This window comes from Calliphora vicina, chromosome 3 (assembly GCF_958450345.1).
Source record: "Calliphora vicina chromosome 3, idCalVici1.1, whole genome shotgun sequence".
Lineage (NCBI taxonomy): Eukaryota > Metazoa > Arthropoda > Insecta > Diptera > Calliphoridae > Calliphora > Calliphora vicina.
This window is the reverse complement of record NC_088782.1, coordinates 45,791,954-45,812,930: the sequence shown is the minus strand read 5'-3', so window position 1 is coordinate 45,812,930 and position 20,977 is coordinate 45,791,954. Positions and strand designations below refer to the sequence as shown.

The 20,977-nt window shown below is 29.4% G+C and overlaps 1 protein-coding gene across 1 annotated transcript in view; it reads left to right on the top strand.

Annotated features, from left to right (window-relative positions):
- The first annotated feature begins 11,452 nt into the window (after positions 1-11,452).
- Positions 11,453-20,977, top strand: part of fng (Fringe glycosyltransferase) — a 49,417-nt gene continuing 39,892 nt past the window's right edge. Inside the window, exon 1 of the mRNA XM_065503454.1 lies at positions 11,453-11,680. Coding sequence (XP_065359526.1) covers positions 11,552-11,680 — 129 coding nt within the window. The 5' untranslated portion in view covers positions 11,453-11,551. The remainder of the gene's footprint in view (positions 11,681-20,977) is intronic.

Below are 20,977 nucleotides of genomic sequence, written 5' to 3'. Positions count from 1 at the left end.
TTTCTGGCTAAAACTATTTGAACATGTTTTTTTTTATAGTCGACTAAAGTATAAACTAACTAACTATATTTTTATTTTATATCTCGACGATATTGTTAATGTTGTTGTTGTTGCTTTTATAATGTAATGCTTCAATAAGTCGTAGTTTCTGTCGTCGTCGCCTTAAATGTAATTGTTGTTGTTGTTGCTGTTGTAAAGTTTTAGGCTCGCGTCTACGGAGACACGCCTAACCGCAAGGCAACCGTTTTTCTTGTGTTACCAAGTCTTTGGATACTCGCCGTAGTTTGTACTCGTTCGTACATAAGTATGAATGTTGCTGTTTCTCTTAACGTTTATTTAACTTTAAGTCTTTTGTTGCTTTAATAAATCTTTTGTTTAAGATTCAAAACACAATTCCTCATTCTTTTGTTTAAAGTCGCTTTGCTGTATTTTTCGATATATTTGTAGTTGTTGCTGGGGCTTAGATTGTTGTTGCTTGTGTTGTTCGAATATTCGAGGATTACATGACCTACAAGTGTTTTAAGTCAGGTCTGATTATTTAAAACATAAACTAAATAATATCAACTAGTCGTAAAATAAAAGTTAGTTGTTTTCAAATAAATATTGTTATTTATGATTTGCAGATTTAGTTTAAAAACAAAAAAAAAACACTACTTTTGAGATAAATGCAAATATGTTATTCTTTCAATAGACAATATTCAAAACAGTGGAACAGTAATTCACAATATTTTTTATTTAATATGAAGTATTTTAATTATTCTCATAAACACCTTCTAACTGACATATTACATTCCGTATATGGAATCTGTCCTTAAGAGACGTAAAATATTTTGTAATGGTTTTTCAAAATACTCTTAATGAAGATCAAAACTTTTTTGCTAGATCGTCTTAAAATTTCATAACGACCCAGAATATATATTCATTTGTGGGTCTGTGATGAATATTTCGATGTGTTATAAACGGAATCACAATTTTCCAAAACAAAGGTCTACAAGTGTCTATTCTAATTACACTGTACAACACAAAAAAAAAAGTAAGAAAGCTATATTCGGCTGTGCCGAATCTTATATACCCTTCACCAAATTATACTTCAATATACAAATTTTAAATATTTTTAGGTAAAAAAAATTTAGTTTTTTTTCCAAAGTTGTTTTTTAATTTTTTGGAAAAATTTTTTTTTTCGAATTTTTAAAATTTTTTTTTTAAATTTTATAATTTTTTTTTTGGGAAAAAAAATCGGGTTAACAAAATATTTTTTCCGATTTTGACCCATTGTAGATCTAACTTACTATGGTCTTATATACGTCGTTGCAAAGGTCTTTGAAATATCTATCCAGTGTTGCCAGTTTAGCCTTTTTGAGGCTAAATTTAGCCTTTTTATTTACACTTTAGCCTCGAAATTTTGGTTTTAGCTTCGTGGCTTTTTTCTAGCCTTTTCTTAATTTCAAAATAGCCTTTTTTGAAATTAAAAAAGGCTAAAAATTTTGAGACTAAAGAGTAAATAAAAAGGCTAAATTTATATTTGTGAACCATTTTCATTTTAATTCATTACTGATTTTCATTTAGCTTTTCAACATACTCAAGAATTGTGCAGTATTAAAAGAACAAATAACAATTGCCAATATCAAGTGGTTCAAAATGAAATAGAGTATTTTATATCTGAAAGCTTAAATGTCTAGCAAATTCTCTTTCAAGACAAAATTGTTATTACACATTATATTCATCATTATATAATGGACAAGAGCCCCACAAACTCTTGAAGGCTTGTGATACTCGATGGCGATGAATAGCCGTTAAACGCCTTGTGGATCTATGCTTCGAGTTAAAACCCATTTTGTTTTAATTTCGTCAAACCAGCAATTCTAAAAAGCCAAACTTTTAAGTAATTAATACACTGATTATAATTTGGCGTACCATCTTTTTTTAAAACCAGTATTGCACAAAGTACAAAAAGTAAATAAATCATTTGCTGTTTTCTGATTTAAAATTCAAAGAATTTGATCCATTATCGTCGCCAATTGAAAATTGTTTAATGTTTTTGACACATTTTTCATACTAGTTTGATGAATGAGAGATAAAATAAAGAACTTTTTAATTAGTGAAGATTATGACAAAAATAATACGACAAATTAAACTAATTGAGCAATTGCGACAAAGATTACCATATGAAAACTCTACGCAAAATCAATTTTTTTCCCGTTGATAATAAAGTAGTAAAACCAAAAAAAATATATTATGTCATATTGATAGTGAAAAATTAAAGTGCTAATAAAATTACGAAGCTTAAGGCTCAGGGGCAGAATATATTAAACTACAAATGGACAAATATAGAACCAACAATGTCCATTTTCTGACATGGTTAATCTAGTATTTAACTTTTTAGTACTTCCTTTAAGTAAAGCAGATGAATTTTATGAACATATTTTCTAATTTTTTATTTAAAAATAAATATAAACCAAAATTCTTAATTTATAATATTTTAGCTTTTTTTGGCTTTTTTTCTAAAGCGGTTTAGCATTTTCTGGCCTTTTTTTGAAGCCAATATAGCTTCTTTTTTCGCCAGCTCCTGGCAACACTGTATCTATCATTAGATATCCATATTGTCTATATTAATGACTTAGTAATCCAGATATAGGTCAAAAATAGGTAAAAAATCGAGGTTGTCCTGGTTTTTTCCAAATATCTCAGTCATTTGTGGGCCGATTTTGCAGATTTTAAATAGGAAACTTCTCGAAAGCTTATCTGACAGAAACATTAAAGATTTGGATCCCGAAGATATCTGGGGTCTTCAGAAAATTGATTTCAACAAACAGACAGCCGGACATGGCTTAATCGACTCCTCTATCTATAAGGATGCAGAATATATATACTTTATAGGGTCGGAATTACAAACTTATATATACCCTTCTCACGAAAGTGAAGGGTATAATAACAAGGTCCGACCAATAAATTGTGATAGAGGAGACAAAAAAAAAGACACGTGTATCGTCGTTTTGAAAGTGTACATCTGAATTTAATTAGAGGGGGGGTTAAAGTTTCCCAACTCTGGCACATTTTTATTGTTAATCGGCATAAGAAACCATGTGATCCTTACATTTTAGGTATAAAATGTGTTCAACAAATTTATGTAAAATGTTACGGAGATCATTTTGGGAATTTTTTGTCCTTCTTTTAAAAAAGAGCAAAAAAAAAACAATTAAAACAGGGATTTAAGGGGTCAAAACGTTCCTCGAAAATATTATCCTTGAAATTTTACTATAAGTCTCTGAAAACACCAAAAAAAAATTCAACCAGAAAGTCAGAAATAATACACAACAACAAAGAGCTTAGGGTTAATTTCTCATTTAACTATTAAGATTTTTTTTAAATCACCCCAAAAATTTTTTATGAAAACAAAATTGTTCAAATTTAACTTAAAAATCACTAATATCTCTATTATTTTACCTTCGATAGCAAAGTTGGATAGGAAGTATTCATTAATTACATTTTTTTAGCTCTAGGCAATTCCACTTCATTATATTTCAGCATACGTCATTAATTGGATGTTTTGCTTTTTTGCCAACTTTTGAACTTCCTGGCTGTGGATATTTTTGTGGAGTAACAACTGATCATGAGTCAAGGCGGATAATTTAATCCGACTGCGGTCTCTATCGCCATTCCTATAATTTTGTTTTATATAACAAAAAATATAACAAAAAAAGTAAAAAACTATGAAATATAACACGTCCATAAATTTAGCCGCAACCCGCAACAGTGCCCTGAGGTACCCCTTAGTTTTTGCGTTCTCAACACCCTTTTGTTAATTGTTTTACCGTTAAAAATGTATAAACTGAACAAAGAATTCTTACCTTTAAAAAATAATATTTCGAATAGATCAAGCGACAAAAAGTTAGTAAAACTTAAAAAAAAAATTTCACGTGCTAAAATTATGACATCACGGAACAAAAACTAAAAGTCAGAATGCAATTCGATCATCTTGGGAAATGTTAACAAATCTGTAACTAAAGTCACCGTTAAATTTAAAAAAAAATTATAATTACTTCTTGAGATAATTGGAGTTTTGTAATGCATGCTTTGAGGCACTCTTGCGGGTTTGAGTATAAGATACGACACAGCCGAATATAGCCCGCTTATTTGTTTATTTAATAGTTATGGTTAAATAGAATACTGAAATTGTTCTTAACAAACAAATTGTATCTAGTTAATATTTTTAATAATTTTTAGAAATTCGGGATTTTTTAAAATTTTCATCTTTTATTTTGAAACATTTGTATAAAATAAATTTATTCAATATATTGTCCATTTTAGTTATGACGTTTTCCATCTTTCTGGAAACACATGGATTCAGCGGCAAAAGAACAGCTCGTCTTTTGAGGCCATGAACGAATCAAGCCAATTTCACTAAGTGAAGCGTATCCCAGAGAGAGCGTTCTGCATCGCACAGTGGTTTAGAAACTTTTTTTTTGGAAATAATTCGGTATCTTGGAAACTATTGGAGGTATTGTTACGAAATTTCAATGGTTTGAGCTGAGGTGTTTTCGAGTTGATTTACGTTTGTTCAGCTTCCTAGCGCTAATGGGGGCCAGTGCGTAGACCCTCAAAGTTGGCCACCTCGAGTCTCAAATTTTTTTAAAAAAAATCGCCAAAAACCCTTTTATGATACGAATTAGCTGAAATTTTAAATATAAATAGTCCTTGAAAAGATCTAAAATACGCTGAAAAGTGTAGGTTATCTCTATTAGTTGAAGAGGTATTCTGGTTTATTAATTTATTTTTTTTTTAATTTTGGTCGACCTTTGTATGGTTTTTGGGTATGGCGGGCCTACGGAGAATCGAAATTTATTTTTAGAATATTAGCTATATTGGCGATAAAATTCTAAATAAAATAAAAACAAGTAAGAGAGCTATATTCGGCTGTGCCGAATCTTATATACCCTTCACCAAATTATACTTCAAAATAAATTTGTTTAAATATTTTTAGGTAAACAAAATTAATTTTTTTTTTAATTGTTTTTTAAATTTTTTTTTTGACAAAAAAAATGTTTTGATGAAAAAAAATTCGGGTTAAAAAGGATTTTTCCCGATTTTGACACATTGTAGGTCCAACTTACTGTATCCTTATCTACATCGTTGCGATGGACTTTGAAATATCTATCATTAGATATCCATATTGTCTATAGTAATGACTTAGTAATCCAGATATAGATCAAAAATAGGTCAAAAATCGAGGTTGTCCCGGTTTTTTGCTCATATCTCCGTTATTTATGGACCGATTTTGCTGATTTTAAATAGCAAACTTCTCGAAAGCATGTCTGACCGAATTATTGAAGATTTAGATCCCGAAGATATCTGGGGTCTTCAGAAAATTGATTTCAACAGACGGACAGACAGTCAGACAGACGGACATGGCTTAATCGACTCCGCTATCTATAAGGATCCAGAATATATATACTTTATAGGGTCGGAAATGAAAAATGTAGAAATAACGCATTCAAAGTTGGAACTTGTAAAAAAGGGAGTACTTTTTACGTATTTTCCCAAAAAGCCCATATGAAAAAAAATTAGAATTTTTATATGATTCGGAAAAATAACTTAATGCAAAAGCGTGTAAAGAGAAATTTGTCTCACTTAAGCGGACATAGCACCCCCTAGAACTATCCAAACTTTGCCAATTTTCATAAATAACTCTATATGCTTTTTAAATATCTACACGGTAAAAAACGTGACAGTAGGCACTTTTCTAAAAAAAACTCAGTTTTTGGAACACATTTTCCCCGGTTTAGGAATGTCGGTACTTGAAAATTAAAAATGTAAAAAATTATAGTCAGCCTTATTATGAATAAAAAATTCTCCGGGAGTTTTTCTCATTGAATATGAATAGGAAAAATGGGAAAAGGGAAAAAACTCCCGGGGAATTTTTATTCATGTCGTTTGATTTAAAGATAATTAGTTCTAAATTTTGTTATGATATTAAAATATTACATTAATTCAAATTTTATATTTTGCTTCATGGAAAATTACCATAAGTTTTTAAGTTAAATGACGTTATTTAATTTTACTAAAATATCAATCTTCAAGTCCTAAGGTTTTCAACAATCTCAAATACTTATATAATAAGCCTTTATTTACACCTCAGAAGATCCACAAACGTTGCCCTCTTTGAAAAATTTGTATGTTTAATCATAATGGAGACATTTTTAAACGCAGATAATGATTCGGTGCAAAAATGATTTTCTTTTATACCGTTCAATTCGTATGGAGCCCAATTTTGCTGCTTTTGGAACCTATGAAACACATTCACCATAAGTTTCGGTGAACAAAATTTTAGTATTTGTATGTTTTTTTTGTTATCAAGTTATAATTGGTTAACAATGTCAGGCATTTTTTATATTCATGTCAATGATAAAGTCAATGACGGGACAGTTCTGTGTCTGTTCTAATTCCTTGGATTGTACTACGATATTTTATCCATTTTATTCTTTCAAAATGGCATAATCTGTTTTACATTTTTAAATCTCTCGATTTTAACAAAAAATATTTTGAATTTAAAACATCATGTGTGATTTTAAAAACCAAGTATCTATATAATAGCAACTTAATGAAATGGAAAATAGATTTTCTTTTCTAATACCGATTGCATTTTATCCCAAATGATACTTTATTTTCATTTTTGTATTTGTGATGTAATTTTAACCTTAAAAAAATATTTAGTTTCATCATTTACGAGACATGATTTTTACTTTTTTTTTCTACCAAAGATGAAATAAAGATTGACGGCATAAATTAAATAGAAAAGGTCAAGTTCGTTATCAAAACAGAAATGGCAAGTAAATAAATAAATACGAAAAAAAAGAAAACATTTACTGTGAAATGAAAGAGAAGAAGTGAAGTGCAAATAAGTAGAATCAATACTTGTACAATTTAACACCGACTGAGTCCTCTATAAATATTTGCTGGTTTTAGAAAAGGCAAAAAATTAAAAAAAGAATACAAAATAAAATAAAAACAGGTACAAATGAAATAGTAAATTTTGTATAATTTTATTTCCAAGCGATCAAGTCATATTATTTTGTAAATGTAAATGAATTGAGCCTACAGGAAAAGTCTAACAGAAGATGAAAAAAAACAAAACAACTGAAAATAAAGTTTGTAACTCATGTTTAAATTTGTGTAGGTCGCTAGCAAATGCGTAGATGACAATGAAAACCTTCAGACTTTCAACTTTTTTCCTAGTCTCACAGGATATGAGTGTGTTTTTGGAGTTGTTGTTATTATTTTTGTGTAGGCATAGTAGACAATTTGAAAATTGTTAAATGTAGTGAGATAGTTATGGTCGGCTGGAAATAGTATGCTACATTTTTAAGAACTTCATATATGTTTATAAGTCAATAACTGCAGTTTGCCCAAACCCTCAATTGTAATAAACCATCCCAACTGTCCCGCAAATCTCTGTAATCATATCATCTCCTTTCCTCCAGTTCCTACATTCGGCCCTTCTGACGGTACTTTCGACCCAAATGTAGAATAACACGGCTTTATGTATTTCGCGACAGTGGTACATTTACCAGAGCATTCATATACTCCTACTTTCTCGACCATGATTGAGCTTCCCAACGATCCTATATGCCCTCTGGAATTTCGGGTTGACCTTCAAATCAGAACAGATCTGGGTGAATTTGATTGCGACTATTTGACTGCATACTGCTTCTAGAGAATACCATTTCTATTTATATTTCGTTTATATTCTTGTTGTATCCATTGAATATTCTCATGTGCTTCCTTCCGCAAACCATCAGCAACTTCCAGTACCAGTGCTTTTCGTTGGATAGCCAAACGAATTTCGAAAATACATCCACCAAAATGCTTTTGAGTTGTCTATAGGGTTGAGAAATCCTTCCAATACTCTCATTCTTAGTACTCAGCTTAAGAATATAGAAGGCTTTCTTCACCAAATCCTGCATCCTGTGTGAAGTAAAATTATCCTTGGGATGAGGCATTTTATTATCTTCTTCTTCATGTTCAACAGCTCTTTACATATTACCTTGTGCAAAATATCTTATTTCAGGTAGTAGTCCTCATAATAACCATTCTGAATTTTACGAACTACTTTGACTGAAGTCGTCCTGAAGTTGGACTTCGTATATTCAATTTCGTAAAGAGTCCTTTACGAAATCCTCATGTTTCATCTTTGACCCAGATCTATGCTCAATGATATATTCAAATTCCTGTAGGAAATGCGCCCATCTAGAAACCCTCAAAAGAACATCCTGCTTTCGCGTCGTCATTGCAAAGCATTGTAATCCGTCAACCATTTCAAACTCCAAGGCCAAGAACGAATCTCTGTTGCAAAGTGAAGCGTATCCCAGAGAGAGCGTTCCGCATCTATCGAAACAAATAGTAGTCGGACGAGGTAGGGTCTGAACTATAAATCGGGTGAGGTAAATTTCCCAACCACTTCATTCTAAATAGTTTTTAACTGGTATTACAACATGTGGCATAGCGTTGTCATGATGGAATATTACGGTTTCATATCGATCTGCATAGTTATTCTGGGCGTTTTTCGGCCAACGCTCGCTTCAAGCGGATCAGTTGGGTGCTGTACAGGTTCCCTGTCATGGTCTAGATAAATTTCAGCGGCTCATAATAGATATGACCATTTTTCTCCCACCAAATTCAGAACATTACCTTACCGCCATGGATATTAGGCTTTGGTGTCGATTCGGCTGGTTGGCCCGACTTCAAATGTGATTTCTTACGCTTCGGGTTTTCTTAATATATCCAGTTTTAATCGCAAGTAATGATTCGGTTAAAAATGATTTTCTTTTATAGCAGTCAAGCATCATTTCAGACATACAAAATCGTCTATCAAGGTCTCTCGGCTTCAATTCGTATGGTACTAGGGTTTTTAATTTCTCGACCTTTTTTGATTCCCGGGAATCGGGACAATTTGTTTCTACATTCCCGGGTACCCGGCTATTCCCGAATCGTTATGTATATATAGAGCTTCGTATTAATTAATTAATCATTCTAACTTTGAATGATTACATTTTTGTTGATTCAAAACTACTACAAATTAAGTTAAAATGTCGTTTCTTCATTCAGTTTTATTTAGCTTTTAATCATTTAGAAAACAAGTACTATTACTGTGTTTTCTTTCAAGGCCAAAATCCATTCTATACTTGAAAATACAAAATGATGTGCCATCAAGAGTAGGGGCCTTTGTTCTACTAGAAGTTGCTGAAATAATTCGCACCGGTACATATTGACATTGAAGATTAGTCACCTTTATTTCTAGATCGTGCAGTTTTCCATGTGTATTTTTAAATGTTCATTCGAAAACCCCAAATAAATAATAATAAAATATTATTGCAGAGATATAAACGAAAAACTTTTAAAATTTTTAAAAAAAAAAACGAGTTCTAACTTGTTTTCTTTGTAGTTTCGTCAGTTTTTAATTCCCGGGAATCCCGACTAAAAATCCCGGGAATCGGGTGGTGAAAAATTGGCAAAATTCCCGAGAAATTTGTACCGGGAATTCCCGGGATAAAAACCCTATATGGTACCCAATTTCCCTGCTTTTGGATGAATCCTGCTGCTGATTGAGTAGCTACCAATGATTTTGCAAGTTCATGTTGAATTTGACCATATTCTTCATGGAAAAATGCCTTCAATTCTTGGGCTTCAAACTTTTTTGGCTGGCTTGGGGGATCTTTGTCATCCGTGTCAAAATAACCACTTCTGGACCGAACAAATATCCCTCGCATGTTGAAACCGATGGAACAGATTCACCACAAGCTTTGGAGAGCAATCGGCGTACTTCAGCGTCATTTCTAGAAATTATAGAAGCAAAGCAAAACTTCCCGCATATGACGCTTTGTTGGTACTGAATTAGACCTTCAAAATATACGCCAACTATTGCAAATCCCGCATTTGCCAATGTACAATATTTTTATTAGTTTTTTTTAAAGATATTATTACAGAGATTTTCAAAATATAGAAAATGTGTCCCATTTTTAATTGGTGTCCTTCACAGGTCCTTCCAAATTTAACCTATTTTATGGCGACATTCGGGATTTAGTGTATTTATTCAAAAAAAAAAATTCCAAAGCATTCCCAACGAAATACAGTTTTATTTACACCTAAGCCTTCTAGCTTCTTGTTCGGTGTGGCGAATTTTAATTACAATTTGATCAATTTCTGATCAAATATCAGATTTTAGTCAACTTTATGATTATTCCCTTATTTTAATTTGTTCGTGTTAAAGAAAAATTGATTGATTCTATTTGAAACTTGAAAATTTTGTAAAAATAATTCTTAAGACCCAAGAGTAGCGTACAAAAGGTGCAAAACGTTAATAATGAAAGAAACCCAACACAAGACAAAAAAAAATAAAACAACGGCCAGCGGCCAAAATAATGCACGATAATTTAAAATGCAACACATGATTTTTTTAAAAAACATAAAACAGTCAAACAAAAATTTATGTAAAGAAAAAATTTCATATGAGAGGAGAGCGGGCGAGCTCTAAAAAACAAAACAAACTAATTTAAAATAAAAGAGAATTAAAAAAATAATCTCTTGTTTATAAAATAAATTGAGTGAATTTTATATCTTTTAGATACCAAAAAATATAAACAAACTCCACACTGGAAATGATCTAATTGGAAAATTCCTGTTGCTTTTGAGAGCCGCCAAACAACACGAGCTCATTTTCCAACCAACCATACAACCGATCAACCACTTGTTGGTTGTTCCGGCTCACACAAGAAATAATAAAGATATTTATTTATACGAACTACAACAGAGAATGTATCTGGATACATTCCAGTCACAAAAAACAAGAATGTATTTTTGTTTGAGTGTTTCTGAGTGAGCACACGATGTGTAAAGTATCTGAGGGTTTTCATTATTGAACAGTCGCGTTTTGACTTTTATGAAGCGTTGTACAAGCCACGGTTGATTTATTTAAATTTTTTTTTGGACTTTAACTTACGTTCTTCATTGTATACAAAATTAAGCTGGCGGTGATTTATTTATTTTGTATACAACACACTTCAATTTAAAAAAAAGTGATTAATTTCTCAAAAATACATAAAAAAAATAAACAACTTTTTAGCATAATTTAATAATTTCATAAAAATACTTTATGAATATTAATACAAATATGTATGAATAATTAAAGTGCCTATCATAATAATAATAATAAAAAAGAAATTCTTTTATAGAAAAAAACAAAACAACAAATAAAATAATAATAAAAATAAATAAAAATTTGTTATTTTTACTGAAAATCCCCTAAAAAAAAGAAACGTTTAAATTTATATTTTAAATAATAAAAATAATGTTTATTATTATTTGTTAAATCCGCTTAAGTTTTTTGTTATTTTTATTCTTTCGTGTGTGTAAATTTGTTGTGTTTTATAAGCTGTTTAGTGGTAAAAAAAGGATTAAAATCATATCAGAATAGAAATAATACAAAAATAGAAACAAATACAAACAGCAATAAAACAAAAAAAAGAATAAAATATCTTCCCATGATGTGTATTAAAGCATGAGCTCTATTTTATTGTCATTGCCACAACGTTATAAGCGCCAATTACAAGCAATGACTCTTGCCGTGATCATCATCTACACCACTTTGGTGTTTTACCAAAGTTCATATGGATATCCCAATATCGAGGTAAGCACTTACATACATACATTCGACTGAACAATAAGACTTTGTTGGTGTGGACAAATTTGAACAAATTGAAAAGGGGGCTTAATTAAGAAATTAAATTATTAGTTTCATTAGAATCAATGGAATTTTTGAGTTAAAGCATTAGCAGTTGGCTAGAAGTTGTGGTATTTAAAAATTAAAAAACACAAGCAAAATATATGATTCAACATCTTAAAATTGGTGGGTTTTTATCAATACTAACAAAAGGACTTATCGAAGACTCAATTAGCGGTATTTCCACTTCAGTAGAAATAGAGTTATTTCTACAAACATGGGCTACATATAAACTAAATAGGTGGAAACTTCTAGCAAACTTAAAATTAGATTACATATTTGTTTTGAATATATTTTCAGAAGATTTTAAATTAATGTCTCTTTTTTAATTCGATAAAATTTTTAACAAAATGATTTTGTTTCCAAAGTTGTGTCGTATTCCAAAGTTATGCCATCTATAAAATTTTATTCACAGGGCCCAAACTTTTCCTCTACTTACCTAGTAGCCAGCAAGTAATATTACTGCTAAGTGATAACCACACATTATTTGACTGAAACACTAGTTGTCTTTGATCGAGATTTGTCAAAATTCATGCAATCCGAATGTACTTACATTCATCCCAACAATATGTGGCTAAAAACAAATCAGAAAAAAAATTACCTTGTGTGGGAATCGAACCGGCATGCTAGATAGTTTTTGTGCGCTTTTTGGCACCTCAACTAAAATTTGTCAGTTTCAACAGAAAAATTCTGTCATTAAGACTGAATAATTCGACTAGATACAAATTCGGTTATCATAACCAAAACTGTTTTATCTCTGAAGATTTATCCAGATACTTTACAAACAACTTTATAGAAAATTATACTAGGAACAATTTCCCATTTTCTTAAAGTATCAATATTCTGATTAATTTGTTGTCAATCGAATGATGCCATTATATCCATAGATATATGAATAGATAGTAGCAGACAAAAAAGAACTAGAATTGAAGAGACTGAATTTTTGTCACTCCAACTAAAACTTTTCAGCCACTACAGCAATATTAAGCCAATAAGACTGAATCAAACTTTTTACTCTGTGGGACAAAATCAGAAAAAAAATTTATTTAAAATTGCAAAAATTTCAACTTAAAAAATTTAAATATTTTTTTCTCAAAGGAATTATTTAGAGAAAACAATAATAGTAGTGACTTAAACTTGTTTACATACATTTTGATTAGCAAGAGTTCTCTTTTCCGGGAATATTTTTTTCGAAATTTTCGAGAAATTTTTGTCGGCAATTTTAGGGAGTTTTTCTTTCGTTTTCTTCTTAAAGTTGAAATATTCAGATTCATTGCTAATCCAATGATTATATTATATTCATCCATTTTTTCGGTTCTAAGATATTTAGTTGGCAAAGAAGTATTGTGGTTGAAATGACAGAATTTTCGTCACCCAACTAAAATTTTTTCACTGCAACGGAAAAATGAGTTCATTAAGAATGAATCAAATTGAAATAATAAGATCTTCAAGCAATTATTAAGATGCCTAACATTACTGCTTCTAAGGATATCATTATTTACACAGAAAAAATTATATTTCAATTCAAATATTTGTAACATATTGAACTGGTTTCAATTATTTCATAATTAAATCAAGTATTCATTTGCTCAAAAACTAAATTTCTTGATATTTTCTATTGAATTTAATTATTTTGACAATTGAATATAAAATTTTCGTTATTGGTTGAATTTCAAATACAAAAATTATTGAATAGATAATTTTCGTAATTGAAACACAAAAAATAATAAAAATGTGTTTTCAATTACGAAAATTATCTATTCAATAATTTTTGTATTTGAAATTCAACCAATAACGAAAATTGTATATTCAATTGTCAAAATAATCAAATTCACAACTCAAAATTCAATAGAAAATATCAAGAAATTTTGTTTTTGAGCAAATGAATACTTGATTTAATTATGAAATAATTGAAACCAGTTCAATATGTGACAAATATTTGAATTGAAACGGTTTAAGAAGTAGTTTTTTCTGTGTAGAGAAAATAATAATTGTGGTATAAATTTAATTACATACAAACAGAACAATCTGTTTTCCAGATTTAAGATAGTCGGAATTTTTAATAAAACAATAAAATTTATTGATTTTATAACTATTAAACTACAAGTGTGACAAAATCGGCCAAATGCCATTATTATCTATTTATATATATATACATAAAATGGGAACGTGGCTTACAGATTGACTGATTTATTCATCATCGCATAGCCAAAACCTCTAAATTCGGGTAATGTGTTCCTTTTACATCATATTAGAAGCCAGCCGCAAAACAAGAGGTACTTTTTTGAATATTTAAAAATTTTGCAAAATTGATTTTTTTCTAGAAGATTTCAATCCAAATATTATAAAAATACCAAAAAAATCAATTTGAAAAAAAAAATCGAAAAAGTACCTTTTGTTCGAACGCTAAGGCGAATAAAACGAGCAAAAACGAACTAAATAAATAAACCTAGAAATAAAATTTGAAATGCGTTCGCCTTTAGTCAAAAAAAGAGCCGTCAGGTTTCTGGTACTTTTAAACGTTTAAAACTATGTACCAGTAGAACCCTCTTGTAATCTTTATATATCCTAAATTACAAAACATAGAAATACAATTTTTAATTCGTCTGACCCAGAACAATAATGAGAATAATCAGTAGAAACCTTTTTGGTACATTTTTATTAAATCGTTTTTATTTATTGTTTTGAATTTTGATCGATTATTTGATTATATTGGTTTTTGGCTTAATTTATTATTGGAAAATTCGCGGGAATGAATAAATTCTTAATTTTTTTATGGGACTAAAGTTTCGAGAGATTTGGAAACCTAGTAGAGAGGCTAAAACTTGCTTTGAATAGTATTTTGGACTTTGTGTTATTATGGATTAAATGTGTCAAAATTTATATTATTTTTGTAATATTCACGGTTCAATTGGCTATTTTTGTGTTTTGATTTTTTGAAATTTCGTAAATAAAAATTTTGAAAATTAAAAATTTTGAATTTTTTGGCATCAAATTGTAAGTTATATTTTATATTTAAACATCTACATATGTGTAAAAAAAAGCCTATTTTGAATTGATGTTTTTTCCAATATTTTCCTTTTTATATTTTTCGAAACTAAAATGAGCAACCTCTGATCGTTATTCAAATTTGCTCAATTTATCCTTTGGTTTTATTTTTTCATATCGATCACTTTTAACATAAAGCATTTCAGTACTACACACCATTTGCATTACATAAAGATAGTTTTGTAATTACTGCCTTATAATCTAATTTTAAATCAGACGAGTAGTTCTATTAGGGTCTTTGGTTTGTCAGCTCATCTGCATTCGTTTGCCGATTTGTTGAGACTGAGATAATTTCTTGTTGCTCATAATTATCCTATTTGGATACCCGTTTTATTAAAAATTTCTAAAGCTATTAAAATTTTCAGTTTTAACCACTACTTGGTAATGAAAGCTTTTCTAGTTATTTTTACTAAAAATTATTACTTGGATATAGAAACTGATATATATTTAGTACAGACACCTAATATAAACAGGAACTTATCAGCGAAATATACAAAAATCAGCTTTTTTAACACACGACTGATATAATACAAATCACATAAGGGCATTTACAAAGTTAAGAACGTGACATACGTATGGCAATATGTTTATTTAAATAAATAGATGTGTGGTTGTTTTCAAGAACGCGACATAAAATAGAACTCGTTTTCGACTACATCAGCGAATTGAAACAATATTTTTTAAATCAATTTTTATACCCTTCACCTTCGTGAGAAGGGTATATATAAGTTTGTCATTCCGTTTGTAATTTCTACATTTTTTATTTCCGACCCTATAAAGTATATATATTCTGGATTCTTATAGATAGCGGAGTCGACTAAGCCATGTCCGTCTGTCTGTCTGTTGAAATCAATTTTCTGAAGACCCCAGATATCTTCGGGATCCAAGTCTTCAATAATTCTGCCAGACATGCTTTCGAGAATTTTTCTATTTAAAATCAGCAAAATCGGTCCACAAATGGCTGAGATATGAGGAAAAAACCAAGACAACCTCGATTTTTGACCTATTTTTGACCTATATCTGCATTACTAAGGCATTAATATAGACAATATGGATATCTAATGATAGATATTTCAAAGACATTTGCAACGTATATAAGACCATAGTAAGTTGGACCTACAATGGGTCAAAATCGGAGAAAAAAAAAATTTTAACCCGAATTTTTTTTTCAAAAAAAAAAATTTTTAAATTTAAAAAAAAAAATGATAGTTGTCATGATGAAATATTTGAATTCGTGTTTTTATAAATTTTAGTATAATTTAGCACGTGACATATTTTTCCATAGTTTAAGTAATTTCAACAACGTTTCAAAGTTTTTATATAGTGCTTCAATGAATTTAACTCTTGCCTTCATTACTGTTTTTCCTAGTGTTTACCTGCAGGTATAATTGTCAATTTTTTATTTTCCTTAGTACAATTGTGCTTTTTTTAGCAGCTTGCTATTTGTATTTGCTAGCGATAGCAATTCAAGGCGTCTTCTCAGCTGGTTTATTGCAATATTTGTTTGCATGTTAAAATAATAGTGCAATAGCAAACATAAGTGCATTTTTGAAAATCAAAATTAAAGGTATAGTCTGATTATTATTATTAAAATGCCCAACTATAGATTTGAATTAAAACTGTTAGCCTCTTAATTTGATCGGTCACAGAATACTGATAACAGTATTCTGATTTATGTACAAGAACGCGACATTACTCGAGCTTTTATTGGCATTTTCTAATTATTTTTATTAATTTGTTGTCTATTGAATAAATATGTTAACGATAAATACTAGCTGCAAATACATGATATTATATATATTTAGACATTTGTTTAACACAATGTTAGAAACATTTTTTCGTTTATTAGAATTTGGGTATCAGTGGCACTTTCTGTATCAGTAAAATTATATTTTAGAAAAAGTAGTAGTAGTTGCATAATTTCCTTATTATTTATTTCTCCAAAAATTTTTAATTAATGTTGTCATATTTCAAAAATTTCTTTAAAATATTTATGTTAATTTTCCCCCCTTTAGCTAATGAGAAACCACAAAGAGATCATAGACATACAACTAGTAGATCAATTTTATAGGAACATGTTCAAAACAAAACAAGAAATACACTTTGGTGATAGACTTTGCTAGTGAATGAAAATGAATTTATCTCATAAATATTTGTGTTAATTAAACACTAATGCCGCTGTTTAAAACATTTGAGCATTTTTTTTATTAACGACCCAAAAACCTATGATAAAATAAAGAAACATTTTAAAACAAGCCAGAGAGTTAGCTGCATGTGAAAGCATAAGAAAAATATAATTTAAATCTATTTGGATTTTCTTATTTTTTTACGATATTTCTATTTGATTTTTATTATTAATAACAACAACCAGTTTCCTTAAATCTAAATATTAAACTTTAAAAAAAAGTTTTAAACAAAATCATGGGAAAGTTAATTTAAATAAAAGAAATTAAGTTAAGTTAAAAGCATTTTAAAATAAACGAAATTCTTTTTAGGCTTAAAACTGCTACTATTTTACCAGCTTCCTGCAGCTGTTGCCGACATAAATGACAGATATTTTTTTATGGGAAACTATTAAATAATGATAAAAATATAGTTTGTTAGTAATTTAAACAAATCGAAACGAATTTATTATGAATTTCTTTGAGAAAATGTTTTGGTTAGAAGAAAAAAAAGTGAAAATATTTGTGGTCATTTAGCTTTTAAATTTGGTGGTTAAACTTTTGTTTTATTGGCTTTGGTGTTTGTCGGTTTTTATAAAAGGTTTTTGGAGATCATATGTCTTCAATTAGAGTTTTGGTTTGTATTTAGGCTTTAGGGTTAAAAGTTGAGTATAAATAGCGATATTTTTGTTTACTTCTGATTAGTGAGGAGAATAGGCCAGTAAAAATGCATCTCCACTACTTATACATTGGCACTTTAAATGATTATTTTAACCCTATGATATGACAGTAGAAAGGTACCAATTGCCAACATTACAATAGCAATCATGGATTAATTAGTTTGTTTGTCGAACTGGCAAAGTTATACAAACGTGATCACTTGATTACCTGTGCATTACCTTTGACCAATGAAATCGCTAGTACGTTTGACTACCAAACATAAGATAAATATCACAGTACAGCATTTTTCAGTTCATTGCTTTGGGACTCAATTCTGACAATTGCACGTGAAAGTAGCCCCAAAAATAAGAACTTCTGCATCATTAGTTTTCTAAAGTTGGCTGCCGTAATAATTTAATGGCCATACGATTTTTTCTTCCTCAAGGTGGATTTTTATCACTTTTTCAATATTTTAGCACGGTTATATCTCGTATACCGTACGAAATATCTCTTTCGTGGCTGAAGCAAATTTGAAGATATTAAATGGTTGAAAAAAAGTACGGAACATACCTACCCGAAAAAGGTGCATCCAGTGCCTTAAAACTCGCAAAAATGCCAATTTTTTAATAATTTTTTTACCAATTTTTCACCTTTTTTGCTCAATAACTGGATTACAAATCCAATTATGAACCGAATCCACCTTGGGGGGAAAAAAATCATATGGCCATTAAATTATTACGGCAGCCAACTTGACAAAACTAATGATGCAGAAGTTCTTATTTTTGGGGCTACTTTCACGTGCAATTGTCAGAATTGAGTCCCAAAATCATGTGTTGTACTGTGTATGGACATGAGTTTGAGCGATCGGCATTTTTTTCTATATTAAATGAGCACTCTCGCGCTCTCTCTTCATTCTTTTAGAATAAACCTCTTCCTTACCACTTGCTTCACGATCAGCCACACAGTGAGTCGAGTACTATTTCTCTTATGGGGGAAATGAAAGTTACACAAACACGTTACACGATACAAGTAACTTAATATTTTATTTAAATTAGTTTGTCTTTAAATAGTGATCTCTTAGACAAATGAGTTGATTAAATGTTTATTTAATTTAAAGTCATAAAATCAAATCCTATTAAAACGACAAATTTATTAGCAAAGGCAGAATGTTATTTAATACTTTTTTTTTACTATTTCACTTCTTGACTAGAAATAAGAATTGAAATAAAATGTTAATCACATTTTAATAGTTGTCATCGAAGATACCTTTTCAACAAGTTAAGAAGACTTAGGTCTAAGAAAACACAAAAACGAGTAAATAAAATGAAAATCAATCAATAATAAAAATAATTATAAACATAAATCAATCATCACATTGAGTCTTAAACACATTAATGCTGTTTGGTATACAAAATAAAAATATTGGTTTTAAATATATAAAGTTTGAGTGTTTTTTTGTATTTATGAAATCATCAGCACCCAACACTGTGCATTTTAGAGCTCGTAGTAAATGAAATCAACACTTTTTCGTTTATATTTAATTCACATTTATTTCAGTTATTATACCCTTCACCATGAGCGCCAAGGGTATAATATAAGTTTGTCATTCGGTTTGTAATTTCTACAATACATTTTTCATTTGTGAACCCATAAAATATTCATATTCTGGATCGTTATGATCTGTATGTTGAAATCAACTCTCCGTAGCCCTTAAATAACTTACAAACTTGATTCATACATTGTTATATCCGCTATAGTGCCGGTTCGGCTGCTATTTAAAGTGGAGAAAATCGGCACACAAATGGCTAAGATATCAGCAAAAAACCACGAGTACCTCAATTTTTTACCTTTTTTATTTATATCTGGATTACTAAGTCATTAATATAGACAACATGGATATCTAATGATAAATATTTCAAAGACCTTTGAAACCACGATATAACGCCATTGTAGGGTAAAATTTGGGAAAAATATTTTTTAATCCAAATCTTTATCTTGAACTTTCATAAAATGTATAAAATATTCAGCACAGCCGAATATAGTTCTCTTACTTGTCCTTTTATACACAGATAAAACAGATTCGTGATAACAACCGAATTTGTTGTCAATCGAATGATTCTACCTTTGTGATTGAATATTATAGTTGTGGCTACAGAATTTTGGAAAGGGTAACAAAAGTTTGGTTGCTTCAACCGAACTTCTTCTTTATCAACTGACTTTCTGTTGATAGAACTGAAAAATTCGATGTGTGCAACCGAATCATTCGATTGGCAACAAATTCGGTTGCTATCACGAATCTGTTTTTACTCTGTGTACCCTTCACCTTCGTGAGAAGGGTATATATAAGTTTGTCATTCCGTTTGTAATTTCTATATTTTTCATTTCCGACCCTATAAAGTATATATATTCTGAATCCTTATAGAGAGCGGAGTCGATTAAGCCATGTCCGTCTGTCTGTTGAAATCAATTTTCTGAAGACCCCTGATATCTTCGGGATGCAAACCTTCAATAATTCTGTCAGACATGCTTTCGAGAAGTTTGCTATTTAAAATCAGCAAAATCGGTCCACAAATGGCTGAGATATGAGGAAAAAACCAGGACAACATCGATTTTTGACCCCATATATGTATTACTAAGTCATTAATATAGACAATATGGATATCTAGTGATAGATATTTCAAAGACCTTTGCAACGACGTATATAAGACCATAGTAAGTTGGACTTACAATGGGTTAAAATCGGAAAAAAAATTTGTTAATCCGAATTTTTTTTTCACCAAAAAAAAGAATTTTTTAAAATTTAAAAAAAAAAAAATTATTTTAAAATTTAAAAAAAAATCAAAATTTAAAAAGAAAATTGAAGATTTAAAAAGTTTTTAAAAAAAATTAATTTTAAAAAAACAATTCGAAAAAATTTTTTTTTTGTTAATCCGAATTTTTTTTTCACCAAAAAAAAAAAAGGATTTTTTAAAATTTAAAAAAAAAAAGCAAAATTTTTAAAATTTATAAAGAAAATTGAAGATTTAAAAAAAAAATTTTAAAATTTTTTAAAAAACAATTCGAAAATTTTTTTTTCCAAAAAATTAAAAAACTGCAAAAAAACATAAATTTTGTTCACCTAAAAATATTTAAAATTTTTATTTTAAAGTATAATTTGGTGAAGGGTATATAAGATTCGGCTCAGCCGAATATAGCTCTCTTACTTGTCTTTTTTTGTTGTTTCGTTTGTTATTCTCTTTTGGCCAGAATTAAATTTAATATTGATCTACCAAAAAAATAAAATACAGAAAATATCAAAACCAAAAATCCCTATAAAACCCAACCAAATATCTAC